The sequence below is a fragment of the Perca fluviatilis genome, chromosome 5 (genome assembly GCF_010015445.1).
Source record: "Perca fluviatilis chromosome 5, GENO_Pfluv_1.0, whole genome shotgun sequence".
Lineage (NCBI taxonomy): Eukaryota > Metazoa > Chordata > Actinopteri > Perciformes > Percidae > Perca > Perca fluviatilis.
The window spans coordinates 22,202,292-22,221,858 of NC_053116.1; the positions used below are offsets into that span (position 1 = coordinate 22,202,292).

General features: G+C 40.5%; 1 protein-coding gene across 1 annotated transcript; it reads left to right on the forward strand.

Moving 5' to 3' along the window:
- Positions 1–799: 799 nt before the first annotated feature.
- On the forward strand, positions 800–11,573 carry rnd1b (Rho family GTPase 1b). Its single transcript, XM_039801754.1, is given in 5 exon segments — positions 800–1,072; positions 1,608–1,695; positions 7,594–7,703; positions 7,900–7,989; positions 8,550–11,573. Coding segments are annotated over 5 exon segments (699 nt in total). The 5' UTR covers positions 800–952; the 3' UTR covers positions 8,841–11,573.
- Positions 11,574–19,567: the final 7,994 nt, after the last annotated feature.

Genomic DNA, 19,567 nt, shown 5'->3' on the forward strand with positions numbered 1-19,567 from the left:
CTTTTGATCAGCAAACATTCACTGAAACATTCTTAAAATCGTATCTATTTGTTTGATGTCATGACATGTCAGAGAGACTGGAAACCAGTAAGGATTTAAGAGGAAGTCAACCACTTAAATCCAAGATCATTGTTAAAGTGTGAGATTCATTGCGGGGAACCCCCCCCCCGGGGGAAATTTTTTTTAGGGAGTGCCAGACCAGTTGTGGAAGACACTTTTTTTAATTTTTTTTTAGGGGATCACAGTTGGAGAGTGTTAAAAGTCAAAGAAGAATCAGAGTTGTTTAGATAAAAGTGACTTGACTCTCTGTAGTTCAGATTAAAGTAAACTAATTAGTCCACTGTGGATTGGTCTATCAGTCCCGTTGTCCTCAGCCAGTGCTGTGCTATTGATCCAGCCAGTCAAGTCAATCTAATCAATCAAGGTGACAAAACAGAAGTCTGCAGTGACTGGCTGCTGACTGACTGTTTTCATAAGTCCTAAAAACCAACTAACTAATTGTGTACTAACTAAGTTAAAACAGTTTGCAGTTTAAAACAGAAATTACTTGATTATAACAAGGATTTAGTTAGCAGGGAAACTATCAAACTCCTCTTACAATGTAAGCTTGCACAATATTCTAAACAAAATCTTAAAAGAAAAGAAGGAATAACTGTTTATGACGCTGTTTTTTATCATCCTTGACAAAATAACTTGTCTTTGCTGCCTGAGAACATCACCGAGTGCAGCACAGGGATGTTAGAAAGCCTGTGGAATGGTGAGCTCCTATTGGCTGCTGCTCGCCTGTATAAGGAGCCGCAGTGGCAAATTCAATCAGATCAACTGCGAACATCCTCCGAGAAACAGACACCGGGACGCTCGAGCACACTGGGACGATTTCTGGGTTGTTCTGCCTCTAGTTTTATTTTATTTTTACATTTTCTGCAACAAACACTGGGTCATCATTAACATTATGAAGGAAAGGAGAAATACACAGCCGCTGGTGGTGAGATGTAAACTGGTTCTTGTGGGAGACGTTCAATGCGGAAAAACGGCGATGTTGCAAGTCCTGGCGAAGGATTGCTATCCAGAGGTATGCTCTAATGTGGCTCGTGTTAATGAATAATGAACTAAACATGTATGCACATAAAACTTTTGTGTTTTTGTTGATAATCAGAGTGTTAAGTTATCTTAAAATGATTGAATGTGGCAGAAAAAAAGCGATACGCATGTTGCAGTCAGTTTTTTTGCGCATTTCATAAAAAAATCGTCCTCTTGGTTTATTTAGTGTGCAATTACCGTAATACTTTTAAATGCTTTAGCCTTTTATCGCATGATCAATGGAAATGTATTCCCTACGCATTTATTTATTAGTTATTTGTTTCATGTTATATTGGCCTGTGTTGGCTATTTCTTGCAGCTGCATTGATTCATGTGATTGATTCATCCGAAAGTCATTCAGATTGAGGGGAACCAACATCTTATTATAGGCTATAAGGCTTATTATTTAATTGACTTCTCAGTGCGTGTTTCGGAGTTGCACTAATTAGCCAGATATATTCCATTACCTGTAGCTGCCTGACTGACACCTCCCCACTAATGGCACCATGTTGCTAATTGCTCCCCAGACCTACGTGCCCACGGTATTTGAAAACTACACCGCCTGTCTGGAACTGGAGGAGCAGCGAGTGGAGCTAAGTCTGTGGGACACTTCAGGTAACTGATCACCTTTTTTTCTGTATGTCCGGCTTTTCCTGGCCTGCCATTCTTCCTGCAGCACTGAAGCAGAATATTAGACAATGCGCTGTAAAAGTAATGAGTGTCTATCTTAGCTCGAAGAGCTGCGTCTTAGAATTTGTTCCGAGATCTTGTCCATCTTGGTATAAAGCAGATAACATGTAAGTGGTGTTTAATTACATAAAGGCTAATGCGCATATCATACTCTTTGTTTTCATCCATCGTTGATGCCAAAATGTGCACTTGTTGAACTGCAGCTTCTCCTTTATCTTTCAAATCTCTAAATTGCAACTGATTACATTTCCTCTTATGTCACCTGATGCGTTTTCTTTGCACATGGCAGGATACAATATTAACAGATCTACAAGTAAATGTCTGTGCCTAATATGTTTCACTGGAAACTAGGCAGAGAGACAGGGATTATTCCGCTTCGCTTGTTGTTATTGCTGATTTTGTGCGTCATATGTTCATTTACACTAAGCGTAAAAAAAGAGGGTCAATGTGTCAGTGTGGATCTCCCCCAGGATCTGCTGTTTAGTGTGTTGACCTGGATACTATACGAACACAGGTCTGCAGCACCTGTTTGATTCCCTTCATGCTCACTGCACAATGGCTTCTCTCTCCAGCCCACATCCCTCTCCATCCACACTCGTGCCGGATGTATCCCCAGGTCAAAGTGGCTGAGCAAGTTTGCTCATGTGTTTGTGTGTTTTGTGATTTTGCTCTTACATGTGTCTGTACAACAACTGTACAGACCAACTTGTGTAAGATGATGCAGTACTGTGTTCTCGCTGTTTCTTTTTACCCCACATTATCCAAAAGCAGCAACAGGAAAAAAGTGAGTGTAATTCCCTTCCCAGACCAAATCCTGCTTTTTAATCCCAGACTGTGGACCTTTGGTCTGGCCAGCAGGAGTGGGCCTGGTGCCGGGGGATGATGCACACTGCACAGGGAGACATCCTGTTGAGCAGGAAGGTTTTCTGGAGCAGACAAACAGGAGGCAGCTCAGAAACTTTGGTGACCTGCATTCGCCTCCATATGCTGCTGCGGGTCACCCACTAGAACAGCATGATTCAGGGGATTAAGACTCTGAATAGGTCCACTGGGCCACCCCTTCTGACTGACCCAATGAATTCAACATGCTTTCTCTCTCTTTCTTTACTTTCTTCTTCATCTTTTCATTTGTATATGCAGCTTTTCTGTTCCTATTTACACTTTTTTCCTGCCCATCTTTCATTGTTTCAACGCTTTTTTCGCTCTGTTGACTCCTTTCTTTTTTTATCGCTTCCTCGTTATCCATGCACAATCCAAATTGTTAGTTTCCGGCTAATTTGCATCACCAGGAACAATGGACATACCCAGTAATACAGTACACGTGCCTTAGAGACAGTTATACATTAACAGATTAAATTAGCTACAAAAGGCATCACAGAAAGTTATTCATGGTGATGTGAATATTTTTTATTTGCAACAGGCTTTAGGTTTGATTTAAAGACTGGATTTTCACTCTACTCTATTTTCCACTGAGAGGAGAACTTATATCACCCCCTCCTCGCCATCATTTGTTATGACTCTCATGTAACTCAGGCTCTTGGTGATGGACGACAGACAGAGCGGCTGTTTGTTGGTCACACCATACAGTTTCTTTCTTCTCACTGTAATTTGCTCTAATTGCGCGGAGTTGTGCTGCTGTAGCCCCACCACATTGAGAGGGTCTCCTCATTATTCCGACTCCTCTCATTGATTGGACTGACCTCATCAACAGCTCCACATGGCAGGCAGCTCCTTCTCCCAGCCCTGCCATGGATTTACAGACAAAAATCAATCCACCGCTTTTAATCAGCCTAGTCCGATTGGACATGCAGGCGGGAGAGAGATAGAGGAGAAGGTGAACACTGTACAGTGGCTGTAACTCTTCTTGTTATGGTGTTAGTGGGTAATTTATTTCAACTTGAATGGTCTTGCTGATAAAGCCTTTGAGTTTCAGAAGATACTGTATATACAATAATTTATTGTATGATTAATTAATGAGATTGATTTGTAATGAACCCAATATCCATTTAAGCTGATGAAACAATCTGTGTGATTGTAAAAGACAGGCATTGTTAATAGACAATATTGTTAATAGACAATATTGTCTATTAACAATGAAATGCTAGAATAGAAATTACAAATGACTGATGCATACAGTATTATGTATACTATACTATATATATATATATATATATATATATATATATATATATATATATATATATATATATATATAGTCATTTCTAATGGTCTCTCAGCTTTCAGTCATCTTAAGGGTTTAGTCTGTTTTAGGGCTGCAACTATTTTATTGGTATTTATACATTATAAATTACTTAAATGATTAATCGATGCATCAAATCACTTCATTGACTCATCATTTCTGCACCAGTTCAGTTTAATTTGAATAAAAATAATAAAAATGCATTATTTTAGACTACTATTCCATGCAGATGAATTTTACAGGCTGGGTGAATTGATTGTTATTAGCATTAACATTTGAACTATACTAACAATATTCACCTCTGAGACTCTGACTTTGTGAAATATTACTAGCAAAATACTTTTTTTGTATTCAGTGCACAGCAAGGCTTTACTTTTTTTTTTTAAACCATCTGTTGTTTCAGTCAACTTCAAAATCCAGAGTGTGATGAGCTTTGACAGTGTCAAGTTACAAAGTAAAGCTTGTTAACAGCTCAGATGTGGTGATGCTCAGGAACAAAGAGACATCCTCTCTCTCCCTGCAGGGGTCTCCAGCAGTGACTCTGACTGGCTCTGGCATGTGAAACCAAGGAACAACTATCTGACGCAATGTAGTGTGTTTTTTGGCCTGGCTGTGTAGTTCGTAGTTATCAGCTGCAGCAGCACAGCTCCCAGTCGGCTGAGTGTGGGTGGAGGGGCAGGGCTACTCTCATCCCCAAATCTGTGAGTCATCCCATCACTGGATCATTAATCTGTCTGACCCCTGCATTCTCACTGTAGCAGAGGAGTGTGCTAATGATAAAGACGGGCTATATTGCTCAGATGTTTTAGCACACATGCAAAAAAAATACATTCACAGTCTTACTCATGCACACACAGAAAAAGCAGATCCTCCCCTCCCCCACCTGTACGCTCCAACACAAGGCCCTCCGTCTCGGCCTGCGAAGCCTACTTCTGCTCTGGCCCAATTTCCACCTCAACACTTAGCTCTGGGCACTGCACCATCAAGACGGATGGAGTTGAGCTCAGCCGCAGGAATTTGGATATGCTCTTTTCTTTTCCTTCCATTTCCCAGTTAGTCAGCCTCACTCTCCATGTTTCATGCCTCAGAAACTCTCCATCTGTTGTTGAGGCATGCTGTTGAGAAAAAGAAAGAAAGGGAACATTTGGAGCATGCTTAGGCTCTGCATGTATATTGATCTATCCAAGCCATTCTTTGGGTTGTTGCAATGGAGAGAAGGAGGCAAGAGAGGGAAAGAGACAGAGACTGGTACTCTGATATCAGACTGCAGGGGGTGAAGGATTAATGGCATAGGAGGGCTCTTTGTGATCTCCCTCAGTAGGCTACACTCCTGCTTTCCCTCCTCTCTTCCTCCTGGCTTTTTCTTGCCACAATAGAAACGGCTATTTCTTCCAGGATTAGAAACTGGGTCCTGGAGTGTCGGGAGAGTGCTGCCAAGGCTGCTACTGAACCCAAACCGCAAGCTGTGGAGCTTCAAATACTAATATTTACAATTTTATTTTATTATTTCTTTTGAAGATAGGATAAAAAACGCCTACTGAATCATGCATCCTTTGTCCAAAATAAAAGATAAAATCAATTTCTGTGGAGAAAAAAAATTGATTGAAGCGTTTAGATCAGTGGTCATTTAATGCAGACTCACACCCAGGTTCCCCCTTGAGAGAGATTGAGAAGATTTATATGAGTGCCCTGCCTCTGACTCTCCTATGAGAGTCACCACACACACACACACACACACACACACACACACACACACACACACACACACACACACACACACACACATAGGCACAGACTCACAGACAGTGGTGCAAATTGTTCTGATTTTAATGTGTCAATATTCACAGTCAGCAACCCCAAAGTTGTCTCACAGATGAGCGTGGCTTTTCTACTCTAGCTCTAGGTGTAGGGCAATAATTCAATTTGCATTCTTAAAGTGGCGATGTCTGTCCTCTTTGAAAAATAAATCCTTTACTTTAATCAGAATATTTCAGTTAATTTGCTACTTAAGAGTAAAACAAAGAAATTTTTCTACCCAAAGGCATAGAAACAGAGTTTTCATACAAGCGTGTCCCTTTGTTCCTTTGCTTCGATGTTTACTTTCTTGAGGACATTGAGCCCTGAGGAATTTCATCGCAGCTTGTCATTATTCCACTCACAGCGCCCGGCAGCTGGCAAATTCAGTTTTACCCTTTGATAATGTGGAAAATCATTAAGTATTCATGAAACTGATCTGTATGCACACATCCATGTTGTGTGTGCTTTTTCATATGTTTTCTTCTAATGCATTGTTTTCGTCGCTGTAAATCAATTAGGAAGGTTGTGTAATATCTAATGTGTGATTACACAGACTGTTTTTGTTATCTGTAGCTATAAGAGGAACACTGAATCCCTTTTGGGATTCACACGGAGCCTAAAGTAAACATGTTAATTCCCGTTGAGCTGCTCCTCTTCTGTTTCATCTGATCACAGACCTCTGGCTGCTGCCAAATTTAAATAGTGAGTGTTGAGAGGTGTGGTGTTGCATTGTGTGTCTGTGTCGGATATACGTATGTCTGTGGTCCTCAATTCTCTTGCAGAGCAGAGGAATGTCCCCAACAGTAGGTGGGTGGGCAGTTTGCGGTGTAAAATGATTGATTGGCAGTTAAGTCTTTATGGAGAGGTGGGAGGAATGCCTGATGTAGATGGTGGATTCCAAGGCTGTTGCTGTGGTAACAGAGGGACTGGAGGTATTGCGCGCCGAGCAGAGGATTTTTTTTGGGGGTGGGGGGGGTTGCTTACTAGGATTCTGAGCATGAGGGGGAGCGTCTGCGTGCCTGCCCCAAGCCCAACCGTTCCACTTGCATAATCTACTGCAAGAGAAGATCAATGAGGATTTAGTGCTCGATTGTCATCTTCACTCCCTCTGAAATGCCAGCAGAGGATATAGGAGCAAGGAAAAGAGCCATTTCAGGGAGAGCAAAGTGAGGCTCAGCCGGAGAAGTGATGCCGATTGCACATAATCCCTGCAGCTGTATTCTCTCGTTCTGCCTCTGCCACTCTGCTGCTGCTCTCTCTCTCTCTGACCAACTGCCTGTTGTCAGAGCAATTGATTCCTGAAACAATCTCCACTTAAAATAAATTAATAATTGGCTCAAATAATCGACTTGTAAACATTTAACAAAGCAAATTTAGCCTAGACCCTTGTACCTTTTGATATGAAAACACGCCTTTTAATATGACATCAGAAAAGTATGTGCAGTGCCCTTCAGATTTGCAGACCTCAAAGTTTAAAATATATATATATATCAAAAGGCCCTTTTCCATCAAACATTCAGGAACAAAAACATGTATAGAGGAATTTTGAGATCTGCAAAGTATGGAACATACAAGCATATCACCATTTCACCATGAAGATGAGGACCAATATTTCAAAATGGTGGCTGTGCAAGACTCCTCTGAAATGTCACAAATCAGCAATATTCAGCACGGTACTCATTCTGCTTCTAGTCATTATTAACAAAAGGGGCTTAACTGAAGTCAATAATGGCACATGGAACTACTTAAAATCAGAGATGCCTGCATGTGTTATCATTGTTTGTGTTTTATTCACATTAACAATTCTCTGTTTTCTGCCTTCTAAGGTTCTCCATACTACGATAATGTAAGGCCCCTGTGCTACAGTGACTCAGATGCAGTTTTGCTGTGTTTTGACATCAGCCGTCCTGACACTGTGGACAGCAGTCTGAAGAAGGTAAGCGCTTCAGTACTTCACTGTACAGTCATAGTTCTCTTTTGTACTCCATTTTCACATTGCAATTTCCTTCAAATATAGCCTATTTTCATTAAATATACTTTAGGAATGTGTAATATATATTTACAGGTTATTCTTTACTGTACACTTTGATAAAATGAATCCACTGAACTGACTGTTCTTCTTGTGTCCACAGTGGAAAACTGAGATCCTGGATTTCTGTCCAAGCACACGGATCCTGCTCATTGGCTGTAAGACCGACCCAACCCTTGCGCGCTGAGATGTAGCTGCCAGCTATCAGATTAAATAGAGAATTTGTCAGGAGTCAACACTGGAATAAAACCAGTAGCAAAAACATGTATGACAACAACACTTCAATAGTACAGTTACTAAACTTTTTTTTTGTTTGCTTTATTTTATGTCAGGGCTCTGCGGTATGGAAAAAATAAATTTCACAATAATCAGCAGACATTTTAATATTTATATATACATCACACCTTGCATATGAGTTCACTTCCACTGAAGCTGTTATTTCTAGCCAGCATTTTCAAGGTTTTTAAGAGTAATTATGGTAATAGTACTAATTTATTGCTTGAAAAACATTATGATTACAATGGAAGTTGTTAAACTATAATCATCAGTAATTCATATTTTGTCTTTTTTATTATGACAAAGGGGTCAAGAATAAATTGAGTCATCTATTGTCACCTAGAAGAGTTGATGGCATGCTCCTTAATTTTTTGCTTTTACAGCCATTTTATGAGCTTGCAGAGAGCATTTCCTCCTGAACTCCACACTACATAGGTGACCCTGGTGCAAACAGGAAATAATGAACATGTATTAAAGGACGTTTTGAACAGCACGCTTCATCACTCATCATATGTATTGCAGGGTTCTGCTATGGCCAAGCAGCTGGGTGCAGAGGCCTACCTGGAGTGTTCAGCGTTTACCTCAGAGAAAAGCATCCACAGTGTGTTCCGCACGGCTGCGATGGCCTGCATCAACAAGCTGCAGCCTCTCCCGAAGCCCAGCCCCACCCGCCGCCTCTCCAAAAGACTTCTCCACCTGCCCAGCAAGTCTGATTTGCTTTCCTCTACCTTCAAGAAAGAGAAGGCCAAGAGTTGCTCGGTCATGTGAGTGGAGACCTCTTGGGTTACAGTCCTCACACGCAACTCCCAGCCCCTGCCTCTTTGGTCTCGGGGAAGGGGGGGTGGGCACGATGGTTTTATCAGGGCTTCCTGCTGAATCCTTCCCTCACCCCCCCAGAAACCAAACATCCCTCAGAAGAGGTGGACACTTCGCTGTCCACTTGCTCCTGAACCTTTTAGCGCACACACATCTTTTTCCACTACTGTTTATCTTGCTTTCAAACAAACATCAGTCAAGGTTTGATCATCAATCGTTTTTTCGCCTGTAAACAGTATGCAACTACAATGGTGTTACATCTGTCTGATTTTACTATCTCTAGGCACATGTTGATTTTGTCCAAATTGGAAATGTGCAACATGTGACGATTAATCTTGTGATGTAAAAGCCTCCGAGACAATTCAATTGGTATAAGTACAAACACAATTTTAGCATGAAACCGTCAGGAATTAGCAACATCCTGTACATCCCTCTTAGTAAGGTGTGTGAGGTGTGAAATAGCTTATCACTGGTGTCCCCATTTAGGCCTTTGAAAGCACAGAGAGTAAAAGGAGTAGTGGGACAAACCACAGTGAAGAGCTATTACATATATAGAGCTGTTCTCATTGCCTCATTGGTGATGAGAGCAGGGATAAGAGCCGTGAGTGCAGGCTGCTGCGCAGACAGCAGTCTAGACTAATTCAACCTGCATGGATTGTTGATGCATGGTTGTGTAGCTCTGGACAGCGCTGCTCCACAGGTTTCAGTGGAGGAGCCTGAAGAGGCTCTGTGTGTACAAATTGACAAAAATGTGGACATGCAAAAAAATAAAGAGAAGTGTACTTGGGCTTCCGATGTCTCTTCTGTCACAGCTGGAGTCTATTTTAAAATACTATTTTGGTGACGGGACATACACATTTTAATGGATGAGAAAAGATGCTTTTATATAAAAAGCATGACAGTTCGATGCCGAGCTGTCAAGTGTTATTTATTAAGCTGTGGCTGGTTATTGTTGCCAGTCAAAGTGTTATGTGGCATATTTAAAAGCATAGGGATAATGCCTACCTAAGTCAGGCTGACTACTAATGGAAAAAATCTGATTTGCAATTTCAAATATTCTTCAGAAAAGATTTGTAGCATTGCGTTCTTCACAGTTTTTCAATAATTCTCAAATGGTATGCAGTTTTGAAAAATGCCTTTTCATATAATTTTCCCAGAAGTCATTGAGATTTTTTGACTACTGTAATATGCCTGTGGATTTCTCTCATTTGCAACAATCCAATGTAGCACCCCCAACCTGACTCTACTCTTCCAAGGTGACTCTAATTTTTGTGTTGTACACTCTTGTTATAATCTGCCTCCAATTAGCAGCACTTACTGTAGGTTACAATGACTACGAAGCAAAAATTACAACCTTTCGGAGCTTAAATCTTTGGCTTAATGGTTATGTGTGTGTGCAGCATTGATCTCTGTGCTTCTAACCATAAAGCAATAATGATTTAAGTGCTTGTGATACAAGGTAACCTGTGCGGCAATAAAAATGCAGCTTTGTGATTACTGTCATGCTGTAAGCGCTCCATGGACATCCTTGTTATGGACTGAAACCATCTCTGCTGTACAAAGAGGCTGCTGATCTGTGTTTGGCCCTCCTCCTCCGTGTAAGTAGCCACTGGTATATAGAATAACCAATGACGATGTCCTGATATGAAATAGATAGTTCATGATCAAGAGTGAACAACGCTCTTCGAGTTGGAGATGCTAGACTTTGGTGTCAATTTTACATAATCATAATAAGAAAGTATTGTGGCAGTAGGACTTAACTAAGCTGCTGTGTGAGTGGGTTGACTGTGCAGTATATGCTTTTAAAATTGGAAATCTACTTCAAAAGTTTAACAATCATCTTGTAAAAAGGGCTAGTGTGTGGAAAAAAAGGAAATCCTGTGAGGACAGCAAGTAATTAAGATACACAGGCTGGCCCTGTCCAAAGAATGCTATTTTTCCATTATTTGTTTATTTGGTTGATGTGTATTTTCTTTTTTCCTTTTTTGGAATTCAAACGCATGATGTGAGTCCCGGTGTTGTTTTGGAAATATCTCTCTGAGATGGTTGCGTCTTTATGGAGCTGTGGACTGCCCCCATTCGTTGGAGGAACTTAAAGGGGTGAATTGCACAAAGGCTTCCAGTTCATGTTCACACACCAAATTCCTAAGCATTGCCTAGCAACAATTCAGCGTAGGAAACAGAGACCAGCTCTTGGGTTGGTTGTGTGGACAGAGAGGGTTGGCTCACAAGCAGACATCCCAACATCCATTATTACAGCGTCAGTTATGCATTTATTGCCAGACCTGTTAAAAAAAACTAAAAAAACATTTCTTGATATTTTTTAGGGAGCTGATGCCAGGTCTTCTGATGATGGGATAGATGGGTGGCTCACAGACCATGGCAGTTACAGTAATATGCAGCCTTTGTGTTGTAGTCAGTGTTTGGTACAATGGTGCAGTCAAACTCCTAAGCATGTCCTATTAAAGTTGTATGATTGTACATACTGTCTCTTGTTTTATAATCATTGTAAGACATCTTCAAAGATATCTCATGAAAATATTGTTGTTGATGTGAATATTTATTTGGTAGCTATTTTTGCCTTTTTTATTGACATGTTTGTTTAAAATCTATTTTGGAAAATTGACTTTTAGTTTTTTGTTTTTGCTGTGTTAAATAAAGCTTGCCGTGTCTGGCACCCTTGAATTTTTGTTCTCATGTCATTTAAAAATTAAAACGTTAACAATTCATTACCAAAAAGCCTCCATTCTCTGTGATGATATTTTGAATATATACCTCAAAATACATTTATACATAAATACATTTATTTAAGTACACCCGCTTTATAAATTCAGAGTAAAGCTGGAAAATACCGCATTTTGCATTTGTCTTTTGGCTTTTGTGATGTATATGTATGTATAATATACAGATTTGGATTTATACTTAATAAACAGTCACATGTGATTGATTAAAAAGCTTTGAAAATTATGCCCATGTAGTTTAAACCCTCCTGTCATTTTTCTGATCACATAAAATGAAAGTGAACAGATGTCTCCAGTAGTGTATCACTTCAATCATCTCTGTAGGAAGTGAGGTGCTTTTCTTTTCCAGTGCTAATAACAGGCTCTGTGTCACTGCACGCGTGCAGAGCATGTCTCATTAAGGATAGAGCAAATTTAAATCACGGTGGATGGGGGATTACTGTCATCTTCGATTACTTCAACCCTGAACTAAGATCATAGTCACTGATTATCAGGGAGTTATTATCACAGACTGAGAAAAGAAAAACAAGTCAGTGAGATGTGTAACTGGCAAATGATTAACAGCATAAAAAGCATAAGAAGGACGATAGATGGGAGGGTTTGAAATATCCACCACTTACAAAGTTAATCACATACTTTGAACAAAACCAAATTATGTATTATAATATTTTGAAGGACATGAAAAGTAAACTTAAAGCTACCTTGTGTAATATACATATTTGTGAAAGAACAAAGAAAAAAAAATTACACAATGGAGCTTTAAAGTATCCACATTCTCATAGATAGATAGCTAGCTAGCTAGCTAGCTAGCTAGCTAGCTAGCTAGATAGATAGATAGATAGATAGATAGAAAGCACTTGGCACACATTCATCCTTACAAGTTGTTGGAAATCTTCATAGCTTCTCTGTCTTTCTGAAGATGCACATGGCTGCTGCTCTCATCTGTCTTCAAACACGCCACATCTGGTCGCTGCCAGCTGCATTGGTGTCTAAAACTGGCCCGGTGCCACAGAATGTGGCAGAGGTGCCAACAGGCCAACCAGCACATGTGCCCTCATAATGCCTCTTCTTCCAGTGCTACAGACTCTAACTAGTGCTAATAAGCTCCAATGACACTGTGCAGTGAGTGATGTCTGCAAGGTGGTTGTGGTTGAACAATACTGAATGTTAATAAAGCACGGACGAACAGTAAATGTAACTAAATGCGTTGCAATTGAAGTGACCATGTTAGTTGTGCGCTGTAAAGGTGAACATGTTGAATGTACAGGGGACAATTTAAGACATGTTATAAGGGCATTGACCTTTCAAATGGTCATTTTCAGAAAATGCTATGTATAAATTCAGAAGAAAACATACAAAGATGATCAGAAGAGGAAAAAAAAGAGAAAAAACATCATATTTAAGTAGATCATAGAAACCAGTTGCTTATTTAAACATCCAGCAGTTGCATGATCATTTATCTGGAGTTGTGTTTATGTCCACCTGATGAACTGAAGTCCAATATCCACTCTCCTTTTATCTCTATTTTGCTTTTCTCCAACTCCTGAGTGAAATATCTGGCTCTTCAGCTGCTAAATGCTCCACTTTGTTCACCAGCTAGTCACCAACAGGGTGTGTCTGCTGTTTGGTTCTGAGCAGGTATTGGTTCTGAGCATGTATTGATTACAGCAGCTTTAATGTACATCATTTTTTGCCAACATTTTCAACTAAAATAGATTTATTTTATGGTAGTATAAATATTCCTGGATCAGAAAATGGACCATTATTGCAATTAAACTGACCTGGGTATTTATATGGTTTCTTTTCAAATGATTGTGGGAGAAGCGCACTGGCATTGGCATGACACCTAATTATGTGATAAGCCAAACCTTTTTCTTAGGATATAGAACATTGTTGTGTTGGTGTTGAATACCTGAACTGTAAAACTAAAAATATCACCCAAGATTTCAATGTGTTTTCCATCTATTCTCATTAAAGTGCACTGGAACATTAAGCACATAAACGGGGCTGTCCTGAGTTCTTGCTGTTTTTTGCTAAAAAAACAACAAAAAAACAAAAATGAATCATGGGATGTCAGTGGGGCTGATGCTGGAGCACCTGAGGTAGAGGCTTACATTGTACACATGCAGCCACACACTGGGTGTGAGGACATGTAAATGGGCCACATACGCTGCTAGTCGTAGTAAATTAGGCCAACATCTGGACAGGCACAGAGAGTTCAATTGCCCACTCAGCTGTGGGTTGTATACCTCTAGGGCTCAGTAAAAGTGGCATCATGGCACAGTCCAGTGAGCTTTCAGGATCAACCCTGCCATTTTGCTAAGACTTTGCCATACACAGCCACCTTAGGAAAGTTCTTTGTCTCCTAAACAAATAGTGGGTCACTTTGGCCGAGGATTACTGTGTTGCCAGGGACAAAAGCTGGAGAGGGAGGGCATTTTACCCACACACAGCCAATTTAATGGGCTGTAAAACACAGTGGATTCATTTTGATTCACACGTTTAACTAATCTGAATATCAATATACATCACAAATTTTGTGCTGTCATCATTATCTCCCTGGCGACATTTAATTCAATCAATTAAAATCTAGATTGATGATGGACGATGCACCAACAGGCATTCTCCAATTCATTGTAGTTATAGTGACTTTATTCTAGTTCAAAGGTATGTGCGACCAAAAAAAAAGGGTTCATACCTGACAGCTTAGTACAGTAAGTCAATGTTCAAGCCGGACAGGACAGTTTTTCTGCGGGTCTGGACGTTGGTGTACAAAGGATGATCTGAGGGGAATAAAGCAGGACTGAGTGGACAGCCCTCAGTGCTGTTGTGTAATAACATCATGTTCTGCATCCTCATATAACTCTCTGCAACAACACAACAGCACACTCCAGAAGTAACCTGTCACTTTCTGTTTCCTGTTTGTGTGCAGGCAGATTCAGATCTTCCATACGGTCATCTTGAAAAAATAAAAAGCAGTGCTCATGAATGTTACGGGGAACATTGCATGTATCCATCTGTGCAGATATGTGCTAATCTTTGAGTAGTGATGAGGTGTGATGAGGTGCTTTGTCCTGCAGTGTGTGTTCTCTCTCTCTCTCTCTCTCTCTCTCTCTCTCTCTCTGAGACACACAGGCACCAGATTCTCTGCCTCTGCCGCAGTGCAGGGCAGGGCCAGAATATTCAAACCCATCCATTTCCAATTCAGCCAGTTTGCTCTCAAAAATGGGGTGATATAACAGGATTTAACAGGACATGATCACAACATTCCTATTACACCTTTTATCCTCACAATGTCTATATCAGCTGTGTCCACCTGCGCATCTCCCCCATGTTTCTTCAGTATCACTGTGGACTAAACACTATGTTGCAGCTCCTACACCACCACCACCTTTCTGTGTGATCCCTGACCCTAAACGCCCTCCTGTGGTTAAACCTAAGGCTCCCCTAGAGCTCTCTCTTGACCTTGTGTTTCCCTGGCAGCACTACCAATGAGTTTAGTCAAATGTGAGCAATTGTTTAATGTTCCCTGTGGCCACAGTGGGAAAGCACAAGTTGTGCCTCTGAAACTGGATGCTGTTTTATAAAAGGAATTGAAAAATGTCTGTGTTGTTTTTAGGACACATTCTTATGCATCCGGGATGGGCCAGAAACATGTCTGTGGCACAAGTCATGCAAATTGAGCAGATGTGGGCTGGATGAGTAATCATGGGTTTATTCTAATCCTTATGCGCTATTTTTGTGTGCGAGCATTGCTTGTGTTTACTCGTGTCTATTTACCAGTAGAGCAAATTTTCTCAATCTTGTTTACAAGAAATGGCAGGTATTTGAAGGTAGAAAACCAAAATGTGTACATTTTAATCTTTTTTATATCATGCAAGGAATGTTATGTTGTGCATAACCTACAGTAGCGTAAGGTGCCATGTACCATCTTTTAGTGCGTTACAGTATGTATGTACATATGTCTTAATTTTGACATAAAATTATTGCAGATTAAATATTAATTATTAATAATAAACAATATTTATGTTTAATTTTGTACATAGTTCATAAATAAATGACAAATAAATTATATGAAAAAATCATCCATTTATATTTTTGAGTGTTTGTTTCTCAGAGGATGTTCCCCATAGTGAGTGCACCAATCAAAACTTACATCCAAAACATAAACAAAGTGGACAAACACACACACAGACACACACACAAAATTTACACATGCTCTATGCCCATCTTTGTGATCACTGGGCAACCGCACACAAAAGCGAAGGCATGCTCTGCCGTGCACAATGTGACACTGTCTGAGCACGGGAGGATGAGGAGGAGCACTAGGCTCTACCCTTAACACACAAACACAAAAACACACAGTAGATTTGGCTACGGGCCACACCTTGCATGTAACATGGAGACATCCAGTTCATCACCCATAAGCGGCGTCCCTTCAGCTGCACCAGTGCAGGGTCCGATGCTTTGTCCTTCATGCTGATTAAAATGCTAGATTAGGTCAGCTGCAGCAGACTGAGTGCACAGTAGTGATAATTACTCCATAATTACACCATATTGTGTCTCTGCTGTCTTTCACCACCATCATTTAGTTTTTGCTCAGTGGCCATGTGCAAAGGCACTACATCAAAGTACTGAATCCAAATCTGGCAGCTTTAGTTGATGGATGAACCTGCTCAGAGGGAAAACATCAGCAGCCATTAAAAGCACCAGTGCATTCCTCCCAACAGAGCACGTCTTCATCAGTGATCAGCTTGCACACATGTGCGTGCATGTGTGCAACTGTCATCCCTAAGGTCCCTGCAGCTACGAGAGAAGTATTAGCAGTTGGAGGGATGGGAGCGAGACAAAAGGGAGGCCGGGGCTACTGCAGACAGCACTCTGCTCATTTTTGTCTTCGCCACTCGTCTTTCGGGAACCATGGCTACAGGCGAGAGCATGTGCCTTTAGTGGTTTGAGCGAGTGTGAGGTGTGTGTTCGGCTTAGTCCAGGATGCAGGGACCAGAGGGCCCTCCCACTGAGCAATAACTCTCCTGCTCTTTCCAGGGGGGGTTGGGCGGAAAGAAATAAGGAGTGAGCAAAGGCCGAGGGGGAGGGTGTGTGAGGAGATGGGAGGATATCTTCAATAGCTCAGTGTCTTTGAGTATAAACCTCATCTCTATTTTACTATCAAATGAAGTGTACTTTGAAGAGAGAAATGCTTTCTGTTTGCCCTGTTGCAGATACGGACACTGGCGTGTTAAAGAAGGTGTGTATCTAGAGAAACACTACAACAGAGCAATGACATTGATCCTTAGTGACAGGGGAGCTGTAAAAGCACTGAGAATACACACAGTAGAGGGATGTTCTTGCATGTACATACTCAAAGGGGGAATTGAAGCATAGAGCCAATGCAGATTACATAAGCATTGCATTGGGAAGAGGTCTTCACTGTCAGGCAGCATCCACAAGAAACTGAAATGAGCAAAGTAGCAGCACCAAAGATCAAACAGCAAAAAAAGAGAGGCTTATATAGTATGGACACTCTGTTTTTTTTTTATCAGTGTAATTATTAAACTGGCATTCAATGTGCTGATTTGCAACAATTTCATTGCAGGGATATGTTGTCATGACAACAACAGGTAGCTGTTTTATCTGTGAAAAGCATGTTTCCTTACGGAAGAGACAGGCGTATAATGCATGCATTTCATTTTTTTAAGGAAACAGTAGAGCTGGGCAGATGCCTTATCACAGAAAATGTAGTGTTTTACCATCTAACTGCAGTGTGCATCTTCTTGTCTTACAGTATAATAAAGGTGCCTTATGCCTTAGCCTCAGTTACTCACTTTGCTTCTCATTTGTCCTAACATTATGCAAATGGAAATTCAAGAATGTGTCACACAACAATAAAACTTTGATCTCCTGAAGATTCCCAGGTCAGAGTTCACATTCGTCAGACCAGCAGACTGAAAAGTGCAGCATCACTACCAAGCAGCGTGGTCCGGCACAGCAATGGTGCATGGTTTCATATTTGAAGTCACACACCAAATGTTTTAGTTCGATATTCTACATTTAACTCAAGGCTCTGTTTGGGTATGCATCATCACCTTAAAAAATAAAGTACTTTGAGATAATAAAAAAAAAGTTTTTAATCAATGCATGGTCTAGATACCGGAATGCAGTCTGTTACTATGCGACACATCAGCTCCAAAGATATTCCAGTGGGGGGTTTTCATTTGCCCTGTGTCTGTGTCCTCCCTCCAAAAGCTGTTTCTTCTTTTTCCTCTGTTTCTTCTTCCTCTTCTCTTTGACTCACATATTCCAAGGTTTTTCATTCACAACTTTTTTTTTTTTTTTTTTTTTTTTTTTTTTTTAAATTTTTGCAATGCTTCCTGCCTTAATACTGGCAGTAAAAGGCGTAGAGGCACCTTTGTGACAGGAATCGGTATGCCACACTGGCTATCTTTAAATGCTCACTTTCTCCCTCTTCTCCATCTCTCTAATTACTGAGATGGCTCTTAAACAGCTCTTAAAGAGAGACAAAATATGCATACATGATTGTGTTTGACTAATGTGTAACATCATATGACATTATACACTCATTTCACAATTCTTTAGTGATATTTAAAAAAACTATATTTTCAATCTTACAAATCATGAAATTAAGTACGCAATCTGGTGCTTTAGTACTGTTTGCTAAGCAAATACAGTATGTATGCCAGGAAATTTTGAATATAAAAATAATTACCATGAAAGATAAACGTCAAGCTTCTCTCAAAATGTCCCTATTCTTTTTTTTTTTAACCATTATTTATTCAGGGAAGGTTCACTGAGAGGCAGCCTCTCTTTTGCAGGAACGCCCTGATCACATTCACACAGTTACACACTCATACCTGGAAGCTGCCCAGTACAACCACAGTCTGATCTGCTGGCCACTGAGCAGCTCCACTGGAGCAGTTGGGATTAAGGGCCTTGCTGAAGGGCACCTCAGTGGTGGTAATGAGGGAGGGACAAGCGCTGTTCTCTCACTTTACCCACCCAGATTTTATCCTGTCGGTCTGGGGATTGAACCGACGACCTAAAGGCCACCACTGCCCCATGTGGGAGGTATGCCATATTCACTGGTTTGTCTACTTTTCTATTTCTTCCCAGTCTGTTACTGTACTACAGTACAGTGTACAATCTTTATTTTGGGGGCTATGAATGAATGAATGAAAATGTATCTTATGACTCACGCTGATTTATGTATCATACAAGGACACACTGTAGCAGGAAGGGTTACTTACACAGTATTCTTCAACTCCTGCTATAATTATCTGACATGATTAAGCTTTCTGTTTACTCTTATGATTCATTCGCTAAACTGCTGAGTTAGCTGTTTGTTGCCATAAGGTGCAGCTGCTCCATTTGCTAATTGTAAGAACTCCTGCTTGGCCCTCTGGAAGTGTGACGTCTCTACATCAACAAACCACAGGTGAAGCAAAGTGCCCACTTTATGATCACAAGAACACTCCTGCCTTCAAACACTTAACCTTGAGATCTTTAAAAATCAATGGTTAGAGACTGGTATTACTTGTCTGATAGTGCTGCAGGTTCAGCCTGATCTTCTTTTGTATCTGCATATTTGCATAGGTGCTCATCCTGAATTATAGTACAAGAAATAGTCACATCACACGTCTGTAAATAAAATCTTTGTGTGGCCCACAATATCTGTCAGCAGGTGCATTCAGCTGCAGAAGAGAATGCCTTTTCAGCCTACACCTTGGCACATCAGTATAAGAAATACAATTGTTCAAACACATTTTTTTAACACAAAAATAATTTAACACTAATTAGATAGTCCTTCTGCTGTAGTCTTCAAGTCTAAATAAATGGGGATGAAATCCAAACACATGAGATCTATTACATATCTGTTTGATGTGAATTTTGACTCCTCATTTCAAATTTATATAGTAAACT